The sequence below is a fragment of the Eleutherodactylus coqui genome, chromosome 13 (assembly GCF_035609145.1).
Source record: "Eleutherodactylus coqui strain aEleCoq1 chromosome 13, aEleCoq1.hap1, whole genome shotgun sequence".
Taxonomy (NCBI): Eukaryota; Metazoa; Chordata; class Amphibia; order Anura; family Eleutherodactylidae; genus Eleutherodactylus; species Eleutherodactylus coqui.
In genome coordinates, this window is record NC_089849.1 from 129718148 (window position 1) to 129745923 (window position 27776).

Below are 27776 nucleotides of genomic sequence, written 5' to 3' on the forward strand. Positions count from 1 at the left end.
GAGGAGAGGACACACAGAGCCCCAGTACTGCAGAGTATTACACCTGTAGGAGGAGAGGACACATAGAGCCCAGTACTGCAGAGTATTACACCTGTAGGAGGAGAGGACACACAGAGCCCCAGTGCTGCAGAGTATTACACCTGTAGGAGGAGAGGACACACAGAGCCCCAGTACTGCAGAGTATTACACCTGTAGGAGGAGAGGACACACAGAGCCCAGTACTGCAGAGTATTACACCTGTAGGAGGAGAGGACACACAGACCCCAGTACTGCAGAGTATTACACCTGTAGGGGGAGAAGCACACAGAGCCCAGTACTGCAGAGCATTACACCTGTAGGAGGAGAGGACACACAGAGCCCCAATACTGCAGAGCATTACACCTGTAGGAGGAGAGGACACACAGAGCCCCAGTACTGCAGAGTATTACACCTGTAGGAGGAGAGGACACACAGAGCCCCAGTACTGCAGAGTATTACACCTGTAGGAGGAGAGGAGACACAGAGCCCAGAACTGCAGAGCATTACACCTGTAGGAGGGGAGGACACACAGTGCCCCAGTACTGCAGAGCATTACACCTGTAGGAGGAGAGAACACACAGACCCCAGTACTGCAGAGCATTACACCTATAGGAGGAGAGGACACACAGAGCCCAGAACTGCAGAGCATTACACCTGTAGGGGGAGCCTAGTACTGCAGAGTATTACACCTGTAGGGGGAGCCTAGTACTGCAGAGTATTACACCTGTAGGGGGAGCCTAGTACTGCAGAGTATTACACCTGTAGGGGGAGCGCAGTACTGCAGAGAACAGTAGCCTTGCTTCGCCACACATTAGTCACGTGTCCGTCACATGGGCGTGACGTCACCGCAGGTCCTGCAGCCGCCTTAGTCTGTGTGGCCCATGGTGATGAGCGGCAGGTTGGTGACTCTCTCTCTTCTCAGCCCCGCCCACTGCTGTATCATACCCCGTTATGTGACGTCAGACCGTGTTATACGTCATAGAACCCATCTGCAGTGTAGAACGTGCTGGTCTGTCCCTTGTACCGGAGCAGTGTGTACAGCGGCCGGCGTGCGCTCAAATCATACCAGCCACATGTCAGGGGAGAGACATATACACATCCACATCTAGTATACTGGAGGAGGGGGGGCTGTGTACATTTATATGTGCTGTATATCTAGTATATTCGGGGGGGGGGGGGGCTGTATATATACCGTACATCCACACCTAGTATACGGGGGCGGCGTATATATATATATATATGTACATACTGTATATCCACACCTAGTATACGGGGGGAGGAGGCTGTATATATACTGTACATCCACACCTAGTATACGGGGGCGGCGTATATATATGTACATACTGTATATCTACACCTAGTGTACGGGGGGGGGGGGGGCTGTATATATACTGTACATCCACACCTAATGTCCGGGGGCGTATATATATGTACATACTGTATATCTACACCTAGTGTACGGGGGGGGGGGCTGTATATATACTGTACATCCACACCTAGTATATGGGGGTGGCGTATATATATGTACATACTGTATATCTACACCTAGTGTACGGGGGGGAGGGGGCTGTATATATACTGTACATCCGCACCTAGTATACGGGGGCGGCGTGTATATATATGTACATACTGTATATCTACACCTAGTGTACGGGGGGGAGGGGGCTGTATATATACTGTACATCCACACCTAGTATACGGGGGCGGCGTATATATATGTACATACTGTATATCTACACCTAGTGTATGGGGGGGGGGGGCTGTATATATACCGTACATCCACACCTAGTATACGGGGGCGGCGTATATATATATATATATGTACATACTGTATATCCACACCTAGTATACGGGGGGAGGAGGCTGTATATATACTGTACATCCACACCTAGTATACGGGGGCGGCGTATATATATGTACATACTGTATATCTACACCTAGTGTACGGGGGGGGGGGGGGGCTGTATATATACTGTACATCCACACCTAATGTCCGGGGGCGTATATATATGTACATACTGTATATCTACACCTAGTGTACGGGGGGGGGGGCTGTATATATACTGTACATCCACACCTAGTATATGGGGGTGGCGTATATATATGTACATACTGTATATCTACACCTAGTGTACGGGGGGGAGGGGGCTGTATATATACTGTACATCCGCACCTAGTATACGGGGGCGGCGTGTATATATATGTACATACTGTATATCTACACCTAGTGTACGGGGGGGAGGGGGCTGTATATATACTGTACATCCACACCTAGTATACGGGGGCGGCGTATATATATGTACATACTGTATATCTACACCTAGTGTATGGGGGGGGGGGCTGTATATATACTGTACATCCACACCTAGTATACGGGGGCGGCGTATATATATGTACATACTGTATATCTACACCTAGTGTACGGGGGGGGGGGGGGGGGCTGTATATATACTGTACATCCACACCTAGTATACGGGGGCGGCGTATATATATATATATATGTACATACTGTATATCCACACCTAGTATACGGGGGGAGGAGGCTGTATATATACTGTACATCCACACCTAGTATACGGGGGCGGCGTATATATATGTACATACTGTATATCTACACCTAGTGTACGGGGGGGGGGGGGGGCTGTATATATACTGTACATCCACACCTAATGTCCGGGGGCGTATATATATGTACATACTGTATATCTACACCTAGTGTACGGGGGGGGGGCTGTATATATACTGTACATCCACACCTAGTATATGGGGGTGGCGTATATATATGTACATACTGTATATCTACACCTAGTGTACGGGGGGGAGGGGGCTGTATATATACTGTACATCCGCACCTAGTATACGGGGGCGGCGTGTATATATATGTACATACTGTATATCTACACCTAGTGTACGGGGGGGAGGGGGCTGTATATATACTGTACATCCACACCTAGTATACGGGGGCGGCGTATATATATGTACATACTGTATATCTACACCTAGTGTATGGGGGGGGGGGCTGTATATATACTGTACATCCACACCTAGTATACGGGGGCGGCGTATATATATGTACATACTGTATATCTACACCTAGTGTACGGGGGGGGGGGGCTGTATATATTCTGTACATCCACACCTAGTATACGGGGGCGGCGTATATATATGTACATACTGTATATCTACACCTAGTGTACGGGGGGGGCTGTATATATACTGTACATCCGCACCTAGTATACGGGGGCGGCGTATATATATGTACATACTGTATATCTACACCTAGTGTACGGGGGGGGCTGTATATATACTGTACATCCGCACCTAGTATACGGGGGCGGCGTATATATATGTACATGCTGTATATCTACACCTAATGTACGGGGGGGAGGGGGCTGTATATATACACTGTACATCCGCACCTAGTATACGGGGGCGGCGTATATATATGTACATACTGTATATCTACACCTAGTGTACGGGGGGGGCTGTATATATACTGTACATCCGCACCTAGTATACGGGGGCGGCGTATATATATGTACATACTGTATATCTACACCTAGTGTACGGGGGGGGCTGTATATATACTGTACATCCGCACCTAGTATACGGGGGCGGCGTATATATATGTACATGCTGTATATCTACACCTAATGTACGGGGGGAGGGGGCTGTATATATACTGTACATCCACACCTAGTATACGGGGGCGGCGTATATGTATGTACATACTGTATATCTACACCTAGTGTACGGGGGGAGGAGGCTGTATATATACTGTACATCCACACCTAGTATACGGGGGCGGCGTATATATATGTACATACTGTATATCTACACCTAGTGTACGGGGGGAGGAGGCTGTATATATACTGTACATCCACACCTAGTATACGGGGGCGGCGTATATATATGTACATACTGTATATCTACACCTAATGTACGGGGGGGGGGCTGTATATATACTGTACATCCGCACCTAGTATACGGGGGCGGCGTATATATATATATATGTACATACTGTATATCTACACCTAGTGTATGGGGGGGGGCTGTATATATACTGTACATCCACACCTAGTATACGGGGGCGGCGTATATATATGTACATACTGTATATCTACACCTAGTGTACGGGGGGAGGAGGCTGTATATATACTGTACATCCACACCTAATGTCCGGGGGCGTATATATATATGTACATACTGTATATCTACACCTAGTGTACTGGGGGGAGGGGGCTGTATATATACACTGTACATCCACACCTAATGTCCGGGGGCGTATATATATATGTACATACTGTATATCTACACCTAGTGTACTGGGGGGAGTGGGCTGTATATATACTGTACATCCACACCTAGTATACGGGGGCGGCGTATATATATGTACATACTGTATATCTACACCTAGTGTACGGGGGGAGGGGGCTGTATATATACTGTACATCCACACCTAGTATACGGGGGCGGCGTATATATATGTACATACTGTATATCTACACCTAGTGTACGGGGGGAGGAGGCTGTATATATACTGTACATCCACACCTAGTATACGGGGGGGGGCGTATATATATATATGTACATACTGTATATCTACACCTAGTGTATGGGGGGGGGGCTGTATATATACTGTACATCCACACCTAGTATACGGGGGCGGCGTATATATATGTACATACTGTATATCTACACCTAGTGTACGGGGGGGAGGGGGCTGTATATATACTGTACATCCACACCTAGTATACGGGGGCGGCGTATATATATGTACATACTGTATATCTACACCTAGTATACGGGGGGAGGAGGCTGTATATATACTGTATATCTACACCTAATGTTCGGGGGGGGGGGGCTGTATATATACTGTACATCCACACCTAGTATACGGGGGCGGCGTATATATATATGTACATACTGTATATCTACACCTAGTGTACGGGGGGAAGGGGGCTGTATATATACTGCATATCCACACCTAGTATACGGGGGCGGCGTATATATATGTACATACTGTATATCTACACCTAGTGTACGGGGGGGGGGGGCTGTATATATACTGTACATCCACACCTAGTATACGGGGGTGGCGTATATATATGTACATACTGTATATCTACACCTAGTGTATGGGGGGGGGGGCTGTATATATATATGTACATACTGTATATCTACACCTAGTATACGGGGGGAGCTGTATATATACTGTATATCCACACCTAGTATACGGGGAGGGGGGAGGCGTATATATACATGTACATACTGTATATCTACACCTAGTATATGGGGGGGGGAGCTGTATATATACTGCATATCCACACCTAGTATACGGGGGGGGGGGGGAGAGGCGTATATATATATATATATATATATATATATATATATATATATACATACTGTATATGGGGGGGAGCTGTATATATACTGTATATCCACACCTAGTATACAGGGGGGGCTGCATATATACTGTAATTCCACACCTAGTATACAGGGGGGGGCGTATATATATATATGTACATACTGTATATCTACACCTAGTATATGGGGGGGGGGCTGTATATATACTGTATATCCACACCTAGTATACAGGGGGGGCTGCATATATACTGTAATTCCACACCTAGTATACAGGGGGGGGCGTATATATATATATGTACATACTGTATATCTACACCTAGTATATGGGGGAGGCTGTATATATACTGCATATCCACACCTAGTATACAGGGGGGGCGGCGTATATATATGTACATACTGTTTATCTACACCTAGTATACGGGTTGGGGCTGTATATACACTGTACATGCACACCTAGTATACGGGGGCGGCGTATATATATGTACATACTGTATATGTACACCTAATGTACGGGGGGGCTGTATATATACTGTACATCCACACCTAGTATACGGGGGCGGCGTATATATATGTACATACTGTATATCTACACCTAGTGTACGGGGGGGGCTGTATATATATATATATATATGTACATACTGTATATCTACACCTAGTATACGGGGGGAGCTGTATATATACTGTATATCCACACCTAGTATCCGGGGGGGGGGGGGAGGCGTATATATATATATATATATATATATATATATACATACTGTATATGGGGGGGAGCTGTATATATACTGTATATCCACACCTAGTATACAGGGGGGGCTGCATATATACTGTAATTCCACACCTAGTATACAGGGGGGGGCGTATATATATATATATATATATATATATATATATATATATATATGTACATACTGTATATCTACACCTAGTATATGGGGGAGGCTGTATATATACCGCATATCCACACCTAGTATACAGGGGGGGCGGCGTATATATATGTACATACTGTATATCTACACCTAGTATACGGGTTGGGGCTGTATATACACTGTACATGCACACCTAGTATACGGGGGGGCGTATATATATATGTACATACTGTATATCTACACCTAGTGTATGGGGGGGGGAGGTATTTGAGAGGAGACCAAGAACCCAGCGGCCCTCATAATACTTACATGGAAGAACAACTAGGCCTCTTCCTTGAGCCGCCGACCCTAAACTAAGAGGAGAAGGGTCTTGTAAGAGAGATGACCAAGAGCCCAGCAACCCCATAATACTGACATAGAAGAAGAACCAGGACTCTTCCTAGAGCGACTGACCCACCAAACTAAGGGAAAGAAGGACCTCGGTAACAAGAACCCAATGGCTCAATAATACTTATATAGAACAACCAGGACTCCTCCTAGAGCCACTTACCCACCAAGGTAAAGGGGATAAGGGCCTCGGTAAGAGAGGAGACCAAGAACCCAGTGGCCCTATTAATAATTCCATAGAAGAACAACCTGGACTCTTCCTTAAGCCGCCATCCCACCAAACTAAGGGGTAGAAGGGCCGCGGTAAGAGAGGAGACCAAGAACCCAGCGGCCCCCATAATACTAACATGGAAGAACAACCAGGACTCTTCCTAGAGCAACCGACCCACCAAACTAAGAGGGAGAAGGACCTCGGTAAGAGAGGATACCAAGAACCCAGTGGCTCTCATAATACTTACATGGAAGACCAACCAGGACTCTTCCTTGAGCTGCTGACCCCCAAACTAAGGGGGAGAAGGACCTCGGTAACAGGAGACCAAGAACCCAGTGGCTCTCATAATACTTATATAGAACAACCAGGACTCTTCCTAGAGCCACTGACCCACAAAGGTAAAGGGGAGAAGGGCCTCGGTAAGGGAGGTGACGAAGAACCCAGCGGCCCCATTATTAATTACATAGAAGAAAAACCTGGACTCTTTCTAGAGCTGCCAACCCCCAAACTAAGGAGGAGAAGGGCCTCGGTAAGAGAGGAAACCAAGAACCCAGCGGCCCCCAAAATACTAACATGGAAGACCAACCAGGACTCTTCCTAGAGCAACTGACCCACCAAACTAAGGGGGAGAAGGACCTCGGTAAGAGGGGATACTAAGAACCTAGCGGCTCTTATAATACTTACATGGAAGAACAACCAGGACTCTTCCTTGAGCTGCCGACCCCCAAACTAAGGGGGAGAAGGACCTCGGTAACAGGAGACCAACAATCCAGTGGCTCTCATAATACTTATATAGAACAACCAGGACTCTTCCTAGAGCCACTGACCCACCAAGGTAAAGGGGAGAAGGGCCTCGGTAAGAGAGGAGACCAAGAACTCAGCGGCCCCCATAATACTAACATGGAAGAACAACCAGGACTCTTCCTAGAGCAACCGACCCACCAAACTAAGAGGGAGAAGGACTTCGGTAAGAGAGGATACTAAGAACCTAGCGTCTCATAATACTTACATGGAAGACCAACCAGGACTCTTCCTAGAGGGACCGACCCACCAAACTTAGGGGGAGAAGGACCTCGGTAATAGAGGATACCAAGAACCCAGTGGCTCTCATAATACTTACATGGAATAACAACCAGGACTCTTCCTAGAGCCGCTGACCCACCAAACTAAGGGGGAGAAGGGCCTCGTTAAGAGAGGAGACCAAGAACCCAGGGGCCCTCATTATATTTACATGTAAGAACAATCAGTACTCTTCCTAGAGCTGCCGACCCACCAAACTAGGGGGGAGAACGGCCTCGGCAAGAGAGTTGACGAAGAACCCAGCGGCCTCAATAATAATTACATAGAAGAACAACCTGGACTCTTCGTAGAGCCGCCAACCCACCAAACTAAGGGGGAGAAGGGCCGCGGTAAGAGAGGAGACCAATAACCCAGCGGCCCCCATAATACTAACATGGAAGAACAACCAGGACTCTTCCTAGAACAACCGACCCACCAAACTAAGAGAGAGAAGGGCCTCGGTAAGAGAGGATACTAAGAACCTAGCGTCTCTCATAATACTTACATGGAAGACCAACCAGGACTCTTCCTAGAGTGACCGACCCACCAAACTTAGGGGGAGAAGCACCTCGGTAAGAGAGGATACCAAGAACCCAGTGGCTCTCATAATATTTACATGGAAGAACAACCAGGACTCTTCCTAGAGCCGCTGACCCACCAAACTAAGAGGGAGAAGGGCCTCGGTAAGAGAGGTGACCAATAACCCAGCGGCCCCAAAAATGATTACATAGAAGAACAACCTGGACTCTTCCTAGAGCCGCCAACCCACCAAACTAAGGGGGAGAAGGGCCACGGTAAGAGAGGAGACCAAGAACCCAGCGGACCTCATAATACTGTAGCAGGGTCAGAGGAGAAGTCAGGGATGGAAGATATGTGTCGCAGAGGTTGCTCAACTCGGTGATGTAGGCCTCGCATCCTCTCCAGTACAGGTTTTTACCTGAGCCAGGGAACCAGGTGGAGCTCAGGCACCTGCTAGATATAAAAGGAGTGTGTGTGTGTGTGTGTGTGCGTGCGTGTGTGCGTGTGTGTGTGCGTGTGTGCGTGCGTGTGTGCGTGCGCGCGCGTGCGTGCGTGCGTGCGTGCGTGTGTGACATGTGCACTGTGGAAGACTAAGGCTGGGGTCACACAGGGCGGATTTGCCACGGTTTTGCTGCAGATTGCCGTTACATATCCGCACTGCGGCAAAACCGCTGCGCTTGCAGTGCAATGCAGCACAAATGAGATTTGCCAAAAAGCTGTTCTCACAGGACGGATTTTTTCCGCACAGCCGCAGTGCGGAAATGCAACTGCGTCGTGGTTTTAAAAGATGCAGTATGTTCATTCTTTGGTCGTTTCCGCAGCGCTTTTTTGTCCATAGACCTCTATGGACGCAGCCAAAACCGCACCAAATACGCGACAAAAGTAAAACAGCGCTGCGGGAAAAAACGCGGATTTTTCCGCACGAAAATCCGCAAGCCTAAATTACCCTTTGAAGCGGTTTTGCTGCAGAAGCAGTTCTTCTGTGTCAAAACCGCAACGGAAAAACCGCAGCAAAACCGCAACAAATCCGCCCTGTGTGACCCTAGCCTAAAACAGGAGTTTGTGTTCCCAGGAGGCTGATGAGATCCCAGTCCCTGCTACTACTGACTAGAGGAAGCTACTCAAAACTCTGCTAGGAGGTTGCTACCAAAGAGGCTCAACTTCAAGCTGGTAAAAGCTGCCTGAAACAGAGCTACCACTGTTATAATGCTTATTGCTATGGACTAGTACTACTGCATTGAATTAGAAGGACTTTTGATTCCTTCCACTTTTACTGGGATACCAGATGTTTATGTTATAACCTCTCGTGTGAATAAACCAACACGAACAGACTTTGGTTGTTTGCCTGATGTTTAATTTAAACCCCCTGGAGCGTCACAATACTTACATGGAAGAACAACCAGGACTCATCCTAGAGCCGCCAACCCACCAAACTAAGAGGAGAAGAATCTTGTAAGAAAGGAGACCAAGAACCCCAGCGGCCCTCATAATACTTACATGGAAGAACAACCAGGACTCTTCCTTGAGCTGTCGACCCCCCAACTAAGGGAAGAAGGGTCTTGTTAGAGAGGTGACCAAGAGCCCAGCGGCCTCCATAATACTTACATGGAATAAGAACCAGGACTATTCCTTGAGCTGCCGACCCCCAAACTAAGGGGGAAAAGGACCTCAGTAAGAGAGGAGACCAAGAACCCAGCGGCTCTCATAATACTTATATGGAACAACAACCAGGACTCTTCCTAGACCTGCCGATCCACCAAACTAAGGGGGTGAAGGGTTTTGTAAGAGAGGATACTAAGAATCCAGCGGCCCTCATAATACTTAAATTGAAGAGCAATCAGGACTCTTCCTAGAGCCACCGACCCGCCAAACTAAATGGGAGAAGAACCTCGGTAAGAGAGGAGACCAAGAACCTAACGGCTCCCATAATACTTACATGGAAGAACAGCCAGGACTCATCATAGAGGCACTGACCAACCAAACTAAGGGGGACAAGGACTTCGGTAAGAGAGGAGACCATAATAATATAATTTTAATAATAATATTATGGCCCTCATAATACTTACATGGAAGAACAACCAGGAGTCTTCCTAGAGCTGCTGACCCACCAAACTAAGGGGAGAAGGGTCTTGTAAGAGAGGAGACCAAGAACCCAGCGGCCCCTATAATACTTACATGGAAGAACAACCTGGACTCTTCCTAGAGCTGCTGACCCACCAAACTAAGGGGGAGAAGGGACTCGGTAAAAGAGGTGACCAAGAACCCAGCATTCCCAATAACACTTACATAGAAGAACAACCTGGACTCTTCCCAGAGTTGCCAACCCACCAAATTAAGGGGGAGAAGGGCCTCGGTAAGAGAGGAGACCAAGAACCCAGCGGCCAACATATTTACATAAAAGAACAACCAGGACTCTTCCTAAGGCCGCCAACCCACCAAACTAAGAGGAGAAGAGTCTTGTAAGAGAGGAGACCAAGAACCCAGCGGCCCTCATAATACTTACATGGAAGAACAACCAGGACTTTTTCTAGAGCCGTTGACCCACCAAACTAAGGGGGGGATGAACCTCGGTAAGAGAGGAGACCAAGAACCCAGCGGCCCTCATAATACCTACATGAAAGACCAACCAACACTCCTCCTAGAGCTGTTGACCCCCAAACTAAGGGGGAAAGGGTCCTGTAAGAGAGATGACCAAGAGCCCAGCGGCCTCCATAATACTTACATGGAAGAAGAACCACGACTCTTCCTTGAGCTGCCGACCCCAAAACTAAGTGGGAGAAGGATCTCAGTAAGAGAAGAGACCAAGAACCCAGCGGCTCTCATAATACTTATATGGAACAACAACCAGGACTCTTCCTAGAGCCGCTGACCCACAAAACTAAGGGGGAGACGGGTCTTGTAAGAAAGGAGACCAAGAACCCAGCGGCCCCCATAATACTTACATGGAAGAACAACCAGGACTCATCATAGAGGCTCTGACCCACCAAACTAAGGGGGAGAAGGGTCTTGTAAGAGAGGATACTAAGAACCCAGCGTCTCTCATAATACCTAAATGGAAGAGCAACCAGGAGTCTTCCTAGAGCCACTGACCCACCAAACTAAGTCATTGGGGGAGAAGGGCCTCGGTAAGAGAGGAGACCAAGAGCCCAATGGCTGACCTTCAAAGATCCTGTGTGCAGATGGGAGAAACGTCCAGAAGGTCAACCATCACTGCAGCCTCCACCAGGGTGGATGGAAACCAGGCGCTGTTCATTACCTGCCCAATACCATCCCTACAGTGAAGCCTGACAGTGGAGCATCATGCTGTGGGAGGGGAGACCGGACAGGGGTGATGGAAACCAGGCGCCGCTCACCACCTGTCCAATACCATCCCTACAGTGAAGTCTGGCGGTGGAGTATCATGCGGGGGAGGAAAGACCGGTCAGGGTGGATGGAAAACAGGCGCCGCTCATCACCTACCCAATACTAGGGGAGGGAAGACCAGTCAGGGTGGAGGGAAAGATGAATGGAGCAAAGTACAGACATATTTTTGAGTAAAATCTGATCCAGAACACAAGGGACTTCCGAGCAGAAGGCTGATCTTCCAAGACAATGACCCTAAGACCCCAGCCAAGACCACGCAGGTGTGGGACAACTTTGAATGTCCTTGAGGGGCCATCCAGAGCCCTGAACCCAATGGGACATTTCTGGAGACCTGACAATGGCTGTTCACAGACGGCCCCCATCCAACCTGACAGAGGGCAGAACAACCCAAACCCAGGGGGTAAAGCTTGTGGCATCATCCTCAAGAAGACTGGAGGCTGGAATCACTGCCAGAGGGGCTCCGACTAATACTGAGTACAGGGTGGGAATACTTCTGGTACTGTGGGGGGAAAGTTGATTTTACAGAGATTTTTCCGGTCATCCTTTGTCAGTATGGGGTCCTGAATGCAGAATGAGGGGGAAAAGGTAAATCTTTTTTTGAATTTGCATGAGGCCAAAACAACAAAATGTAAGAAAGTGAAATGTGTGTGTATATAGATATAAATATGCATTAAAATCTATATGCTTGTATACATACATACGGTAAGTACATGCACACAAGCGTGGAGATGTATATTTGGAGATGTCATGAAGCCAGCATAAGGGTTGGACAGTTAAATAATAACTTGGAAAACCCCTTTAAATGTATTTTTACCCTTTTTTAATTTATTTGTTCCCCTAAGAGACCTTAAGCAGCATTAGTATTATGCCGTGGTCTGACGGGCTGACACTGGCAGACCTGGGGGGGCTGGTTACTGGAAGGAAACTGTAGCCCTCCGGCTGACAAGCTCCTTGGATGCTGTCACCACACAATCTAACAGTGATTGGTGACCAGCCTTATTGGTCCCGCTCCCTTCCTGGTACCGTACCCATGAGCGTTGGCTCGTTTGTCAGCTGATCGCTGCCCTGTTTTATGGGGCAATAATTAAGTGAACAAATATTCCAATGAATTCTCATTTACAGTCATTGGTCTTTGTAAAAGGTATGAGGACCGCAGCCCGCAACGTCCTGCTGTCCTGTGGAGTGTATTCCCTGAACGTCTGCCATAAGACGACTATTCGGCAGCCACTAAGGGGTTATGCTTGGTTTAGACACAATGATTATCGCTCAAAAGATGTCTTTTGAGCGATAATCCTCGTGTGCCTTTACAAGGCAAGGTGATCGCTTAAACGGCAGTTTGATTGACAGTGTTGAGCAATCACTTTGCGCTCCAAGCGGAGGATGCAGAAGACAAGCGGGGTAGCTTGTGTTCTACATCCAGCTGTTCTCTGCTCGGAGCGCCCGGCTGTTATACAGGGGTGTCCCCGCTTGTCTCCTGCACCCAGCTGTTCTCTGCTCGGAGCGCCCGGCTGTTATACAGGGGTGTCCCTGCTTGTGTTACACATCCAGCTGTTCTCTGCTCGGAGCGCCCGGCTGGTATACAGGGGTGTCCCCGCTTGTCTCCTGCACCCAGCTGTTCTCTGCTCGGAGCGCCCGGCTGGTATACAGGGGTGTCCCTGCTTGTGTTACACATCCAGCTGTTCTCTGCTCGGAGCGCCCGGCTGGTATACAGGGGTGTCCCTGCTTGTGTTACACATCCAGCTGTTCTCTGCTTGGAGCGCCCGGCTGTTATACAGGGGTGTCCCCGCTTGTCTCCTGCACCCAGCTGTTCTCTGCTTGGAGCGCCCGGCTGGTATACAGGGGTGTCCCCGCTTGTTTCCTGCACCCAGCTGTTCTCTGCTCGGAGCGCCCGGCTGGTATACAGGGATGTCCCCGCTTGTGTTCTACCTTCAGCTGTTCTCTGCTCGGAGCGCATGGCTGGTATACAGGGGTGTCCCCGCTTGTCTCCTGCACCCAGCTGTTCTCTGCTCGGAGCTCCCGGATGGTATACAGGGGTGTCCCCGCTTGTGTTCTACACCCAGCTGTTCTCTGCTCGGAGCGCCCGGCTGGTATACAGGGGTGTCCCCGCTTGTGTTCTACATTCAGCTGTTCTCTGCTTGGAGCGCCCGGCTGTTATACAGGGGTGTCCCCGCTTGTGTTCTACACCCAGCTGTTCTCTGCTCGGAGCGCCCGGCTGGTATACAGGGGTGTCCCCGCTTGTGTTCTACATTCAGCTGTTCTCTTCTCGGAGCGCCCGGCTGTTATACAGGGGTGTCCCCGCTTGTGTTCTACCTTCAGCTGGTATACAGCTGAGCGCTCCGAGCGGGGTATGGAGAATGCAGCTGGACCGCTCTGTTCTTCATACCAGCCTGTCATCAGGGAGCGGGATGAAACAATAGTATCAGCTGTATCCCGCTGTGAATCCCTGATGAGGCTCATCGTCAGCACGCTGACAGACAACGAGGAGCAACGGGGGAACGAAAACTGCAGGATGTCAGCGGTCACACAGCGATATCGCTGAAGAGACGGCTTTGAGTGATTTTTGAGTGATAATCGTTGTGCCTAAACCAGCCTTAACACTTCAGTTGAAGGATGTATTTTTGCCTGACTAATCATTTGTAAATCCCAGTGATGGCGGGATGGCGAGGGGCTTTTAACCTCTTCTGTCTTCCTGTCCCTATTAGGAATGATGGACAACCCCATTGGAGCCGTCATGGATGGTTCGTAGAAGCTGCGTTACCGGTAAGACTAATCCCACTAATGTCAATAAGGCTGTTCAGATTTGCAGAGTTGCTGGGATGTATGACCCCATCCTCCCAGCAATGACTGGTAGCCTGCGCCTCCCCACCTTTCCCCCCTATTGCTACCTCAGAGCTGCAGTTCATGCTGCAGCCCAGGCAGGAGCCAGCCATGTAATGAGAAGAGTGTAGCACTGCCGGTGCTCAGCTATTCACCAATGTAAGCGGTATACTCCCTGAACACTGGCCAGTCAGCTGCCACAAGGAGAGTTTAGAAGACAGCGCTGCGGTTCACAGATGGCTGGATCTCCTTGCTGCTTGGCTCCTACTTTCTCCTTGCAGTCATCAACATCAATGAGCCTCATTTTCTGGACTCAACTTCTCCAAAATGGGCCCAGTCTGCCCTGCAGGATGGGCATAAGCCTTCCTCTGCCTCCTGCACTGGCATGACCCAATGCCATCCCATCTGAGGGACAGCGATCACCCGCCTGCGTGGGACTGTCAGGTGACCTCCTGAGACAGGACTATCCTGCTGGAACAGTTGGGAGGTAAGCCTTCTGTTCCTCCAAGAGAAATCCGGGAACATGGGAGGAGCGGCTGCAGACTCTTTTATTTTCTGTATTGTCTTCAGAATTGTTTCTGGTCTGCACAAACTGTCTGCCGATGGGGTGATGGATACCAGGAGGTGGTCAGTAGTCCTCTCCTGGCTGAGCCAGTGACTAGTAGGCAATCTGATGCCAGGGTCTCTACTCGACCATCAATGACTGTTGGCTTCTATATGACACCAGGGCTCCATAAACCTATATGCCATAATATTATGGTTGTGGAAGCTTAATGGCTTCAGAGTGTTTAAAGGCTGTGGACGACTTTTGAATATTTTGTATTGTAGTACTTATTATGTGTTATCTTTTTGTTTTTTTTAGGGAGTTTTTTTATATTGTTTTTATTTAAGTTTTTGAAATTTATAATAAAGGGAACAATCAGAAAATAAGGCATATTGTAAATGCACTGCATATCAAATATTGTGTAAGATAAAGGTACAACAGGTGACCCTCTCTTAGATACCTTCATGTGCAAACACCTATACTGGAAGGGTTACAGGTAAAGTAATGGCCGGGCCAGGGCTAAACTGATAAAGGGGAACCTTCCCTCTTGGGAAGGAGATACAAGACTGTGTGGAGTATCTCAGATGACCTACTACGCGTATAAGGAGACTTAAGGACGTGTTATTTTGGGAAGGGAGGGCATACTCTGCCAATGGGGTCCAGACTCTCAGAAGTTCATCATGTCAATTAGCAATTATGTTAATTTTTCATTCATTAAATACCAATTGCATTCAACGCTCTTCCTCGGAGAAGCCAAAGGATGCCCTTCACCATGATTGGTCAATGATTTGTTCAGGAGCTAGGGAAAGAATGATTAATTTCCCCATGTGTCTGGGATCCAGAGTCTCTTAACCCCTTAGTGACGGAGCTTTTTTGCTTTTTTCCATTTTTGTTTTTTCCTCCCCCCTTTTAAAAAAATGGTAGCTTCTTCATTTCTCCATCGCCGTCGCTGTATGAGGGCTTGTTGTTTTTTGCGGGACGAGTTGTATTTTTCAGTGGTGCTATTTAGTGCACCCTATAATGTACTGAAAAACTTTTAAAAAATTCTAAGTGGAGAGAAATGAAAAAAAACGACATTCCACCATCTTTCAGTGCGTCTTGTTTCTACGGCGCACAAAAACTGCAACAAAAATGACCCGATAACTTTATTCTACGGGTCGGTACGATTACTACGATACCAAACTTGTAGAGTTTTTGTTTGCTGTACTACTTGTATTTTTTTTTTAAGATATTTCATTTTTTTAAATTATTTTCTGGGCACAATAACTTTTTTATTTTTCTGTTGACATGGTTGTGCGAGGCTCATTTTGTGCGGTACGTCCTGTCGTTTCCGTTGGTACCATTTTTGCATACAATTGACTTTTTGATTGCTTTTTATTACGTTTTTTCTCGGAGATAAGGTGACCAAAAAAGTGCATTTCAGGCGTTCTTTATGGTTTTTTTCGGATGACGTTCACCATGCGGGATAAATAATACATTACTTTGATAGATCGGACTTTTCTAGACTCAGCGATACCAAACACATATTTTGAGTTTATTATTTTGATTTTTTATTGCATATATGGCAAAAGGTTTTTTTTTTTACTTTTATGACTTTTTTTTTTTTAATAATTAGTAAAACTTTATTGATCTTATTTTTACACTTTCTTTTAGTCCTCCTAGAGGACCACAACCAGCGATGCTTTGATCACTCCTGCAGTATGACGTAATGTTATAGCATTATGTCATACTGCATTCTGACAGGCCACCCCACGGCCTTTAAGAAGGCCCCCAGCTCCCATGACACCTGCACGGCTCCCCCCGATCTCACCACGGGGAGGGGGGGGGGGGGCACGGGTGTCAGCTGTAATAAACAGCTGACGCCTGCGCTATCTCTGTCCATACACATCCTGCAACGGCAGGTCATAAAAACACTATGGGGCCGTCACTATGGGGTTAACTTGGGGCAGGACTGCCAGATATGAAGCATGTCTCCTGGGGAGGAGCATCCCCGAAAACAGCGTTAAATGATGACATTAGTAGATTGCAGCACTTGTTGGTTGATTCCCATATCTGAGACCAATCCTCGTCAGCAAAGGGGGATCCCAACGTGAAACATATGTCAGCTGTGCGTGGTAGAGGGGTGGACAAGTCTGGAATATATTTGCGAGATAAGACCCTTAGCCTGCGGGTATTTAACCCCCTAAGGACCAGACACTTTTTGGAGATTTTACCCCTGTGTTGGTTTTACTGCCCTATTTTTTTCCTTAAGCTACCAAAATTCTTTTTGCTGCGTCTTCTTTCTCCGTATTTTTTAATATTTTTTTCACTGGCTTTTTTCCCATTTTTTAAGAACTTAAGAGAGTGTCTGGTAATAGGTGGTCTGGTTATTAGTGGGGTTCACAAGATTAATTCAGTAGTGAGAGGACCTCAGGGGCCAAAGAGGAACAAACTAGAGACGGTTGGGCTATCGGGGCAGCCTGAAAATACTTCAAAAAGCGCCCCGTCCTCCTTTCAGTCTGTGTCTGTATAAAGTGGAACACGACTAGAGCCCTTCCAGACAAAACGAAGAGATGGTTGTTGGAATGTTCTCAGGATGTGCCCTGGGCGTTGACCGGAAGAGCCCTAATAAAAAGTACAGCAGTTTGGGAAGGAATGTCATTTTTAAAGAATGACCTCTTCCTCTCCATGAGATATGGTAACAACTCCAGCTTTCGGGGAGTCTGAATTTGCAGAGGAGAGGAGTATAATTCTGAGAATATAATGATGTGTAAATGGATGCCCAGATAGTCCAGTGACCCCGATGACCACTGAAATTGGAAATTTGATTAAAGCTTAGAGAGCAGATTCAGAGGTAATGTGAGAGTAAAGGCTCTTGATTTTGCATTGTTAGACCTGAGTGTGAACCAAGAGTCTGGGACAGTGTGGTTAGTAGGTTGGGTTAGTGGCACGGGGGGAGGACACCCACAATAATATGTCATCTGCGAACATGCCATTTTGATCCTTTTAATGTCTGACTTGCTATGAATTTTAATTGCCAAGGGTTCCATGGCTAAGATAAAAAAGGAGGGTGTGGGAATACCAGCCATCCCTGCCGAGTGCCCCGATGGACAGAAGCCCTTGTAGTGAACCAAGGCTTTAGGGGATGTATGACACTCGGAACCATGTAAGACATTCAGTAGGAGTCTACCAGTGCTAAGAACAAATATAAACAACTCAGGGTGTGGAAAGCCTTATATATCCAAGGAGATCAGCATGGCAGGAAGACCCCGAGTGCGACAAATGTGTGTGAGACGGGCAATTCGGCGATTATTATCTGGGGCTTGACGACCTGGGATAAACCCAACCTGATCGTTTCCCATTATCAATGGGAGAGCTGCACTTAGACATGTTGGCTAAGATCTTGATAAGAAGTTTCATATCCACGGTTATGAGGGAATTGGGGATGTAGTTTTGTTCGTCTAATGAATCTTTTTCTGGTTGAGGAATCCTAGAGATGGCTGCCAGAAGAGAAGCTTGCCCAACCAGGTATTCCTCTCGAATGGCGTTAAAATAATTATTAGATGCACACTCAGGATTGGTGAAAAGATTTTATAATATGAGACTGAAAGCCATCCGGGCCCAGATGCTTATTAGCTTTGAGTGTTTTAATAGCATCTGCTACCTCGTCTAGGGTAATTTTCGAGGCAAGACATTCTAAAAATACGTCAGTCAGTGTGGGGGATGCAATATTTTAGAAATCTAAAGCTAATTGTTAATGTCAGGGAGGGTGTGACTGAAAGTAGAGTTCAACGAGGAAGTGTCTAAACTCTAAAGGCCCATTTACATGCAATGATTATCACTCTTTTGAGTAATAATCATTATGTGTAAATGCTACCATCGTTTGCGTTTCTGCCGAACAATGATTTTTAGTTCAGCATAAAAACCATCCTTCGGCTGGCCAGCTGATAGCAGGAACCGCATGCTGTGATTTTCCGCTGGAGCGCTGATAAAATTGTATTCAGCTGCTCTTCCCTGGGAGACCAATAGAGCTCTATGAAGATAGCAGTCCACCATTTGCATACAGCAAAGGGAGGCCCATTTACACGCAAATGAAGCTAATAAGCTACTAATGGGCATTAGTACCCATTAGTAGTTTATGCAAAATGATCGCTCAAACTGTCATTCAAGCTATCTTTTGAATGAATTTTGAGTGATCATCTTTGCGTGTAAATGGAACTTAAGACTATAGTAAGTGGGTTTGCAGTGCTTATGCCATATTTGGTGCAAAGTCTATAGAAGGGACTCCATAGGAGGGTTTGATTGAGCCAGAGATGTGGGTGGCTTGTTATTCTACATGTAGTTATGTTGGCAGGACCATTAGATTTTTCATTCAATCATCTCTGTAAGGCATGGGTCCACTGGGGTCTTGGCCTGAGAGAGTGCTTTGGGATTACTCTCTAATGGATGTGCTTTTGTCACCATCTCTAACCCTTCCAGATCCAACTGTAGCATTACGCGTTCCTGCGTACGTCGAGCTGCTAATTAGATACAGAAGCTGCGAAGCACTGCCACAAAGACATAGGAGAAAAACAGAAAGGCCGTTTATTGTACAGTGGTCATCAAGTTGTGCTTTCAGAGGGGATAAAGCCGCAGGGATGGTCAGAAGAGAATCGCTGAGGGACCGGGCTATGGTAGTGGGTTTGGACATTAACCCCTTCCCTCCCCGTGACGTAAGGGTACGTCATGTGAGCGGAGTACTTCCTGCAAAATGACGTACCCTTACGTCATAGGGATGATCTCGCGCTATGCCGCATACAAAAAGCGTACAAAAAGCTGCACATTTTGCCTCTCTAAAAACGCAATAAAAGTGATCAAAAAAGCCATGTGTACCCCAAAATGGTACCAATAAAAACTACAGTTCGTCTCGCAAAAAATAAACCCTCATAGAGCTCCGCACATCAAAAAATAAAGTTACAGGACTTTGAATGCAGCGATTTAGAAAAAAAATAATTTCCAAAAAAAGGGTTTTTAATGCAGAAAAGTGGAAAAACCTAAAAAAAAATGTAAGAATTTTGGTATCGTTGTAACCGTACTGGCCCGCAGAAAAAATGGATTGTGTCATTTATGCTGCATGATTAACGCTGTAAAAAAAAAATCTATGGCAGAATTGATGCGTTTTCTCTCCCTGTTATCATAAAAAAAAATAAAAGTTTTACAATATAGTCTATGTACCCAAAAGTGGCACCGATAAAAACTACAGCTCGCCACGCAAAAAACAAGCCCTTATACGGTCGCATCGACGGAAAAATAAAAAAGTTATGACTTTTGATAAATGGAGAAGAAAATCCGCCAAAAATCGTTGCGTCCTTAAAGGGGTTGTCCCGCGGCAGCAAGTGGGTCTATACACTTCTGTATGGCCTTATTAATGCACTTTGTAATGTACATTGTGCATTAATTATGAGCCATACAGAAGTTATAAAAAGTTTTTTACTTACCTGCTCCGTTGCTGGCGTCCTCGTCTCCATGGTGCCGACTAATTTTCGGCCTCTGATGGCCAAATTAGCCGCGCTTGCGCAGTCCGGGTCTTCTGCTTTCTTCTATGGAGCCTCTCGTGCAGGATGCCGACTCCGTGTAGCTCCGCCCCGTCACGTGCCGATTCCAGCCAATCAGGAGGCTGGAATCGGCAATGGACCGCACAGAAGAGCTGCGGTCCACGGAGGAAGAGGATCCCGGCGGCCATCTTCACCGGTAAGTATAGAAGTCACCGGAGCGCAGGGATTAAGGTAAGCGCTCCGGTAAGCTTTCTTTAGGTCCCTGCATCGGGGTTGTCTCGCGCCGAACGGTGGGGGGGGTTGAAAAAAAAAAAAAAAACCGTTTCGGCGCGGGACAACCCCTTTAAGCCTAAAATAGGCCGTGTCCTTAAGGGGTTAAAGAACAACGTATGATTGACACCAAGCTATGATCTGACCAGGGAACCCAGAGTGTTATCCAGTGTGTTAGTTGGAGTAATAAGGAGGCAGGTACTAAAATATGGTCGATTTTTAAATATATATAAAATGGGCAATCGAAAAATGCAGAAAATCTTTATTAGTTGGGTTCATTTCATGCCAGGAATCATGCAGGTGGTACTAGGGGAGGAGTGATTTAAAAGTGTTAAGGCCCATTTACACAGAGTGATGATCACTCAAAAATCGCTAAAAAGCGATCGTTTTAGTGATCATCACTGTGTTTAAATGCGCGGCCATCGTGCACTGCTAGCTGATCGTTAAATTCAGGCCAACCTAAAAATCGTCCTTCAGCCTTATCAGGAGTTCTCCACAGGTAGTGCTGATAGCATTGTTTCCCCGTGGAGAACAAAGGAACTGAAAGCAGATAAGAGCCCTTGGGCTATTAGCTGCATTCAGCTAAGGCTTCGTTTGCACTCTAAATTGAGTAGCTGCTTAATAGTTTATTCAAAATGATCGCTCAAAGCTGTCACTGTCTGAGCGATCATCGCTCGTGTAAATGGGCCTTAAGAGAAGACTAATTTTGTAGAATGAAATGCATTCATTATACTTGGGATTGGGAGATACAAAACAGCCAGTAACCATAATAACATTTTGTCGGGTAGCTTTTAGCAATGGAGAGTCCCACACTACCGTCTGGTCCGATGATGGCTGCATGACCCAACAACCTGGAGAGTTCGTAGAGAATGGCAAAGAGCTATCAAATAAAAGGGTACAAATCAGGCCGATCAGGCATCTTACAGAAGCAAGTGGACGATGATAAAGGAACAGCCTGTAGACATCAGGGACTCTATTGTGGTTAAGTCCAGGTCTGGGACTGGGAGCCTGGGAACCGTGGAGCTGCAGGCGAGAGGCTACCTTATCTCGCTAGGTAAAGGTCAGTGGACATGTAAAGCCCCAATGCTATTGAATGTGCTTTAGCTGTAGGATATGTAGATGAGGCTTTAGGGCTCTCCGTTTGCCCAAAGTGGATGGAGCCAAGGCAGGGAACAGTTGGTAGTCATGGCTTTAGTTGTAATCTGTTGGCTCAGCCCATGGTCTTTAAGGAGGCTGTATGTTGCTGGGCGGCGTGTCTATAGCCCCGCGTCCCCTGAAGACGCCAGATCTCTGGTGATACATGTTGGGGCGGATCAGTTCTTTCTTCTTTCAGATCTATATACGGTGTTTTTGCCTGTCTGGTTGCTCACGCCTTCACCCTGTGGTGTTCGAGGGTGCAGCAGTGCTGCCTCCCCTGTGGGCATATATCTACAGGGCACTTCTTGCCTGACTATATTGTGCTCTGCACTGGGGCAGTAGGGGCTCTGGGCTTTTAGTTGCTCATATGTAAAATTGTATTAGTTTTCAATAAAAGTTATATTTTAGGGGACCTAAAAGAGGGTTCTTACTGCCTTTGGCATAGGTTTCTCCCCCGGGATGTCCTCTGTGTAGTGTGTGGGAGACCTCATAGCAGCCAGTCTATGTCCCCCCGTGGAGAGGAGCTCCCGGAAAACGAAGATAGAAATTGAGCCTATTTTAATTTCTGTTCCCCAAATATCGAACTACTAAAGCTTCCTATACTTTCCTGTTTATGGGACGTCACAGGCTGCTGCAGTCATGGTAGACCCCAGCATTCGAGCACTGGGGTCTGTGATTGGCTCCCACAGCCTAGCGCCCCTGACTGCAGCCTTCACAGGGGAGATCGGAGCTTCGGGGAGCCAGGAGAGGGGAGTTTTGGATGTTGTATAGGTTTTTTACATATGGGAAGCAAGAATTAAAAAATATATACAACTGGCAATCCCTTTAACACAAAATAGATATAATGTGACTTAAAAAAACATGATCCAAAGCTGTCTATAGCCCCTAACTTACAAGAGATTGTCTGCACCAGTATTCATAAAAGACCAATGTTGTGAGCCAGAACTAAATGATGATGATGATGAATGTACTGGTGAGTAGGGTTTGGCACTGGCAAGGTTTTAGTACATTCTTTCTGTAATGCCTAACATGGAGGGCAAGCGAGGAAAGTATTTTTGTAAAGGTTTTCAAACATAAAAAAGAATTATCCAAATTTAAATATTCATCTTCAAATAGTCTATTAGGGCATCTAAAATAACCAGAGGAGGCCCTCTTAGCCTCATGTTCACGGCACGCACAGAATCCACCCATGCCCACCGGCGTGGACAGTTTTCTTACCTGTCTGGATGCGGTGCGGCTCTCCAGCGTCCCGGCCGGATCTTCTTTCTTGCACAGTGCATTTTTTTTCAAAATCTCCTGCTTTTCCGCGGATTTGCGGCACATCCACAGTGTCAGCTACAGGTGTGCCGCAGATCGGACGGCTTCCATTGACTTCAATGGAAGCCGTCTGTGTGGGAACCCACAGAAAATAGAGCACACTGCGATTTTTAAAGAAAAACAAATTTACCCCCATGCGTGTGATTCGCACGTTGGGAAAAAATGACATCCGCATGCTTTTAAATGTTTTGCAGACATTAATGCATCCCTATGGGCAGCTTGATATGCGGATCTCCTGCACGGGTTCTGCCAATCAAATCTGCCCCTGGACATTGGGCCTAAGTCTATCTTCCCCTTATTTATTTATTTTATTCATTATTATAGCACATACATATACCGCAGCACTGTACAAAGATTTTCGCTGACATTGGGCCCTGTCCCTATTGAAGCTCACAGTCTATATTCATCTCTTAGTATGTTTCTTGAGTGCCTACTCAGAGATCTCGGCATTTGTCCTACTGACCCCCATTGAGGCATTAATAGTAGAGACCACTTCAATCAGCACCTTGTTAGGGGAACTAGCATTTAGACAACAGTTCAAAATGAAGAAACTGTAGAAAGGTCGCACATGATAGACTCTTCTGTTTGGTCTTCTCCCTAGTGAAGTAAACTAAGAAATATAACTTTTTTGTTTTTTAATTGGACTGAACCTATTGTGTAGTTGTACAGTAGAGATGCGGGCCGAACCTTGCACTTCATAGTAACTGGTGTATCACTGAAAAACAGATTCATGCAGTCCAACAATAAAGCGCAACCTCTCCCGGATCAAACCTTATTAGGAAAGTTTCCTGATGTCCTGGGCACTCAGAGGTCCACAGACCCGATTCATCCACCGTGTAGCAATGCAAAGGGAGGAGCTGAAAGTTCGATGTGCAGTTGTGGTGACATCAGAAAATGTTTTCCCTGCCTGATTTTAATGAGTAAACCTATTCTCTTTAAGTCTGTGCAGTGAGGAGAAATACCCATTGACAACTTTTCTTTTCTTTTTCTTAGATCTATCAGGAATCTGACTGGAAGATTTGATACAGTCTTTTCTCTGGATTCTAAGGCTAAAGATAAAAGTGTTATGGAACTAACAAACCAGAATTCAGACATAGACAAGCAACACTGGGAGAGCGATGAGACTCGGGAATCGGCATCAACTGTTGAGAACAACATTACGCCCATCAATCTTGGAGAAACACAATGCCCATCTACTCAAATTAAGGAAGAAACTTTCTTTTGTGATGAAGAAAATCTCACAGTCTCCGACATTAATATAAGCATAGATCATACACAAGAATTTCAATGTCATCATATTAAGAAGGAACCAGCCCTCGAAGCCCCTTATACATCCATCGGTGACACGCAGCATCCATCCGCTCATATTAACGGAAACCTCCTGGTCCCTGACATTTATATACCTAAAAGTCAAACACAAAATGTATCTATTTGTATTAAAGAGGAGCCCGTTTCCAATGGTAAACGAGAACGTACAAATGCTGACACAGATCATACCCAACAAGATCCATCTGCACGTATTAAAGAGGAATCAGATGCAACTGTAGAAAATACTGATACTGACGTACCTATTGGTATTGGAGAATATTCACCATTTCCTATTAAAGACGAATTGGACACAACTGAAGAAGACCCCAATGCTGATTCACAAACAGATCATACAAAACTTCCTTCCGCTCATATTAAGCCTGAACTGGAGTCATGCAATGGTGAAAATCCCACAGACCTTTCCATAGATCCTACAGAAATGCATCCTAATTCTGTTCACATTAAGGAGGAATCGTTTTCACGTGAAGAGTATAATCTCTCTGAATATACACTGGTGTACATCAAAGAAGAGCCGGCTTCTGGTGAAGATGACAACACTGCAGGCGGTGATAATCATCGGTCCGCAGAATGTACGGGGTCGAGGTTAAATGAAGAATGGTCCCAAAGTGAAGATGGAAACCTGCATGAATCAGAAGCAAAATCGTTTTCTTGCTCCTTGTGTAAAAAACGATTTAGTTGTAAATCGCATCTCAGTAGACACCATAAAACCCATAGTGGTTTGAAACCATTCTCTTGCTCTTACTGTAAGAAGTGTTTTTCGCGTCTAGAACAATGCACCGCACACCAGAAGATCCATACTGGGGAAAAACCATTTCTATGTTCATATTGCGACAAGAGGTTTTCTCAGAAGTCCCATGTGGCTGTCCATGAGAGATCCCATACAGGGGATAAACCATTTGCTTGTTTCTATTGTGGGAAACGGTTTTCGCAAAAGGCAAGACTAGGTATCCATGAAAAATACCACACGGATGACAAAAGGTTTTCATGCTCTTTTTGTGGGAGATGTTTCCTACGTCAAGAACAGTGTGTGGCTCATCAAAGAACGCACACTGGTGAGAAGCCATATCCCTGTTCACATTGTGAGAAAGGCTTCAATCAACGAGCACAGCTTATCATACATGAGAGAGTCCACACAGGAGAGAAACCAGTCTCCTGTCCGGACTGCGGAAAATGTTTCTCCCAAAGATCTAACCTTATTACCCACCAGAGAATCCACACTGGAGAAAAGCCATACTCATGTTCTCACTGTGAGAAGTGCTTCAACACTCAAACAAGCCTCATCCTACACATGAGAGGTCACACCGGAGAGAAACCATATTCATGTGCTGAATGTGGAAAATGTTTCACCCACAAGTCAGTCTATAGCAAACATCAAAGAGTTCATACAGGGGAGAAGCCATTTTCATGCACTATATGTGATCGGCGGTTTTCTCAGAAGGCTCCACTTATCGCACATCAGCGGACACACACAGGAGAGAAGCCTTTCTCATGTTCTGATTGTGGAAAGAAGTTTTCTCAGAAAGGACATCTTGTGACCCATCAAAGAATTCACACGGGGGAGAAACCATTTTCCTGCTCAGAATGTGGGAATAGCTTTAACACTCACTCTAGTCTTGTTTTCCATCAAAGACTCCACACAGGAGAGAAACCATATCCTTGTACTGTATGTGAGAAGAGTTACACCAACAAGTCTCAGCTGGTAAAACATCTGAAGATCCACTCAGGAGAAAAGCCATTTGCATGTCCAGAATGTGGTAAATGTTTTACCCGTAAGGCGGATTTTGTTGTTCATCAGCGAGTTCACACTGGGGAGAAACCGTACCCATGCTCTGAATGTGGAAAACGATTTACCATTCACCAAAACCTTGTCCTACACCAACGAATCCATACCGGGGAGAAACTTTGTTTTTGTTCAGAATGTGGAAAGTGTTTTACTCGGAAGTCTGATTTTGTTATTCACCAAAGAGTTCACACAGGAGAACGGCCGTACTCATGTACGGAGTGCAGCAAGAGTTTTAGTATTCACCAGAATCTCATTCTCCATCAGAGAATCCACACGGGAGAAAAACCATATCTGTGTTCTGAGTGTGGTAAAACCTTCGGTCAGAAATGCACCTTGAATAGACATGTGAAAATACATATGGGGGAAAAAAGATGATTCATTTTCTGGTGCAAAGTTTTGTATTAGGGCTCCTGTCCACGGGCAATCTTGTATTACGGTACTCACGGCGATAATCCAGTCGTGAGTACGCAGCGCACGCTTAGCGGAGAATCATAGCGATTCTCCACTTGCGGGACTCAAATCGCGGCATGCTGCGATTCTCTGCGGTGAGACTATCTGTTAGATAGGCTCACCGCAGAGACCTGTCAGCTCGTCCCCTGCGGCGGAATATCGCAATATTCCGCCTCGTCCGTGGACAAGGGGCCTTACTGAGTTTATATTATGTTTGCAAACATATATGTCAGACTTTTATATAAGTTTCTGAAATGTGGCAACTAGAGATGAGCGAGCATACTCGCTAAGGACAATTACTCGATCGAGCATTGTCCTTAGCGAGTATCTCCCCGCTCGGCAGAGAAGGTTCGGGTGCCGGCGCGGGGGAGTGGTGAGTTGCGGCAGTGAGCAGGAGGGCGCGGGGGGGAGAGAGGGAGAGAGAGATCTCCCCTCCGTTCCTCCCCGCTCTCCTTCACCGCTCCCTGCCCGCCGCTGGCAGCCAAACCTTTTGTCTCGAGCAGGCAGGTACTCGCTAAGGGCAATGCTCGCTCGAGCAATTGCCCTTAGCGAGTATGCTCGCTCATCACTAGTGGCAACCATTTTTAAATGCCCTGCAGGGGCTCCCTTTACCTGAGACTCCTTATTCACCACAATAGAAAGTAGTTCCATAAAGAGAGTCCTCCACCGAGGGACTTAATGTGTGTGTGATATCCCATTGGTGTCAATGAATGCGAGCTAGCCCACACTTGTAATGGTAGATCCCAAGGAGTCCCAGCAGTTGAATCCCTGTTATTTACTTATTGTCAAGTCTCCTTTGAAATGAAAAGTGGTTGTTCAAAAA

The 27776-nt window shown here is 46.4% G+C and overlaps 1 protein-coding gene across 1 annotated transcript; it reads left to right on the plus strand.

Moving 5' to 3' along the window:
* The first annotated feature begins 858 nt into the window (after window positions 1-858).
* On the plus strand, window positions 859-27776 carry LOC136588510 (zinc finger protein 271-like). Its single transcript, XM_066587789.1, has 3 exons — window positions 859-916; window positions 14496-14553; window positions 24385-27776. Exon 3 carries the CDS (start codon window positions 24458-24460, stop codon window positions 26876-26878), a length of 2421 nt encoding a protein of 806 aa, XP_066443886.1. The 5' UTR covers window positions 859-916; window positions 14496-14553; window positions 24385-24457; the 3' UTR covers window positions 26879-27776.